The sequence below is a fragment of the Neopelma chrysocephalum genome, unplaced genomic scaffold (genome assembly GCF_003984885.1).
Source record: "Neopelma chrysocephalum unplaced genomic scaffold, ASM398488v2 Primary Assembly neopelma1_7096, whole genome shotgun sequence".
Lineage (NCBI taxonomy): Eukaryota > Metazoa > Chordata > Aves > Passeriformes > Pipridae > Neopelma > Neopelma chrysocephalum.
In genome coordinates, this window is record NW_020898363.1 from 1 (window position 1) to 499 (window position 499).

The window sequence follows — 499 nt, forward strand, 5'->3', positions numbered from 1 at the left end:
CCCCCCCCCCCGCACACCTGGTGAACTGCGGCAGTTGCTGCATCTCCTCGGGCCCCTCCAAGGGCTTGTAGAGGAAGTGCCGGAGCTCGGGGGCGCCGGCGCGGGAGGGGCCGTACCCCGCGCCCCCCTGCACGGCCGCGCCGAGCTCCGCCAGCCAGCCCTGCGCCCGCAGCGTGTCCTCCAGCTGCCGCCGGCACGCGGCCGCCGCGTAGAAGCCCTCGCGCTCCGTGGACAGCAGGATCAGCGTCACGCCCTCCTCCTCCTCCTCCTCGCCCAGCCGCGCCGCGTAGGCGTAGAAGTAGCCGTCGGGGTTGAAGCGGGGCAGGCACACGGGGGTCCACACCTCGCCCGCCCCCGCCCCGCCGCCCAGCAGGTTGAGGAGCAGGTGCAGGTCGCTGGCGCAGAGCCGCCCGCCCTCGGCCAGCGCCCGCTGCCGCGCCGCCGTCACCAGGCGCCCGTGGGCCGCCAGCACGGCCAGGGCGGGCGCGGGGCGGGCGGC

At 78.0% G+C, this 499-nt stretch overlaps 1 protein-coding gene across 1 annotated transcript; it reads right to left on the reverse strand.

Annotated features, from left to right (window-relative positions):
* Window positions 1-17: 17 nt before the first annotated feature.
* LOC113979117 (vacuolar fusion protein MON1 homolog B-like) lies at window positions 18-496 on the reverse strand (the record flags this gene model as incomplete). Its single annotated transcript, XM_027706601.1, has 1 exon — window positions 18-496. A coding segment is annotated over one exon (479 nt), but the record flags the coding sequence as incomplete, so codon positions are not given.
* Window positions 497-499: the final 3 nt, after the last annotated feature.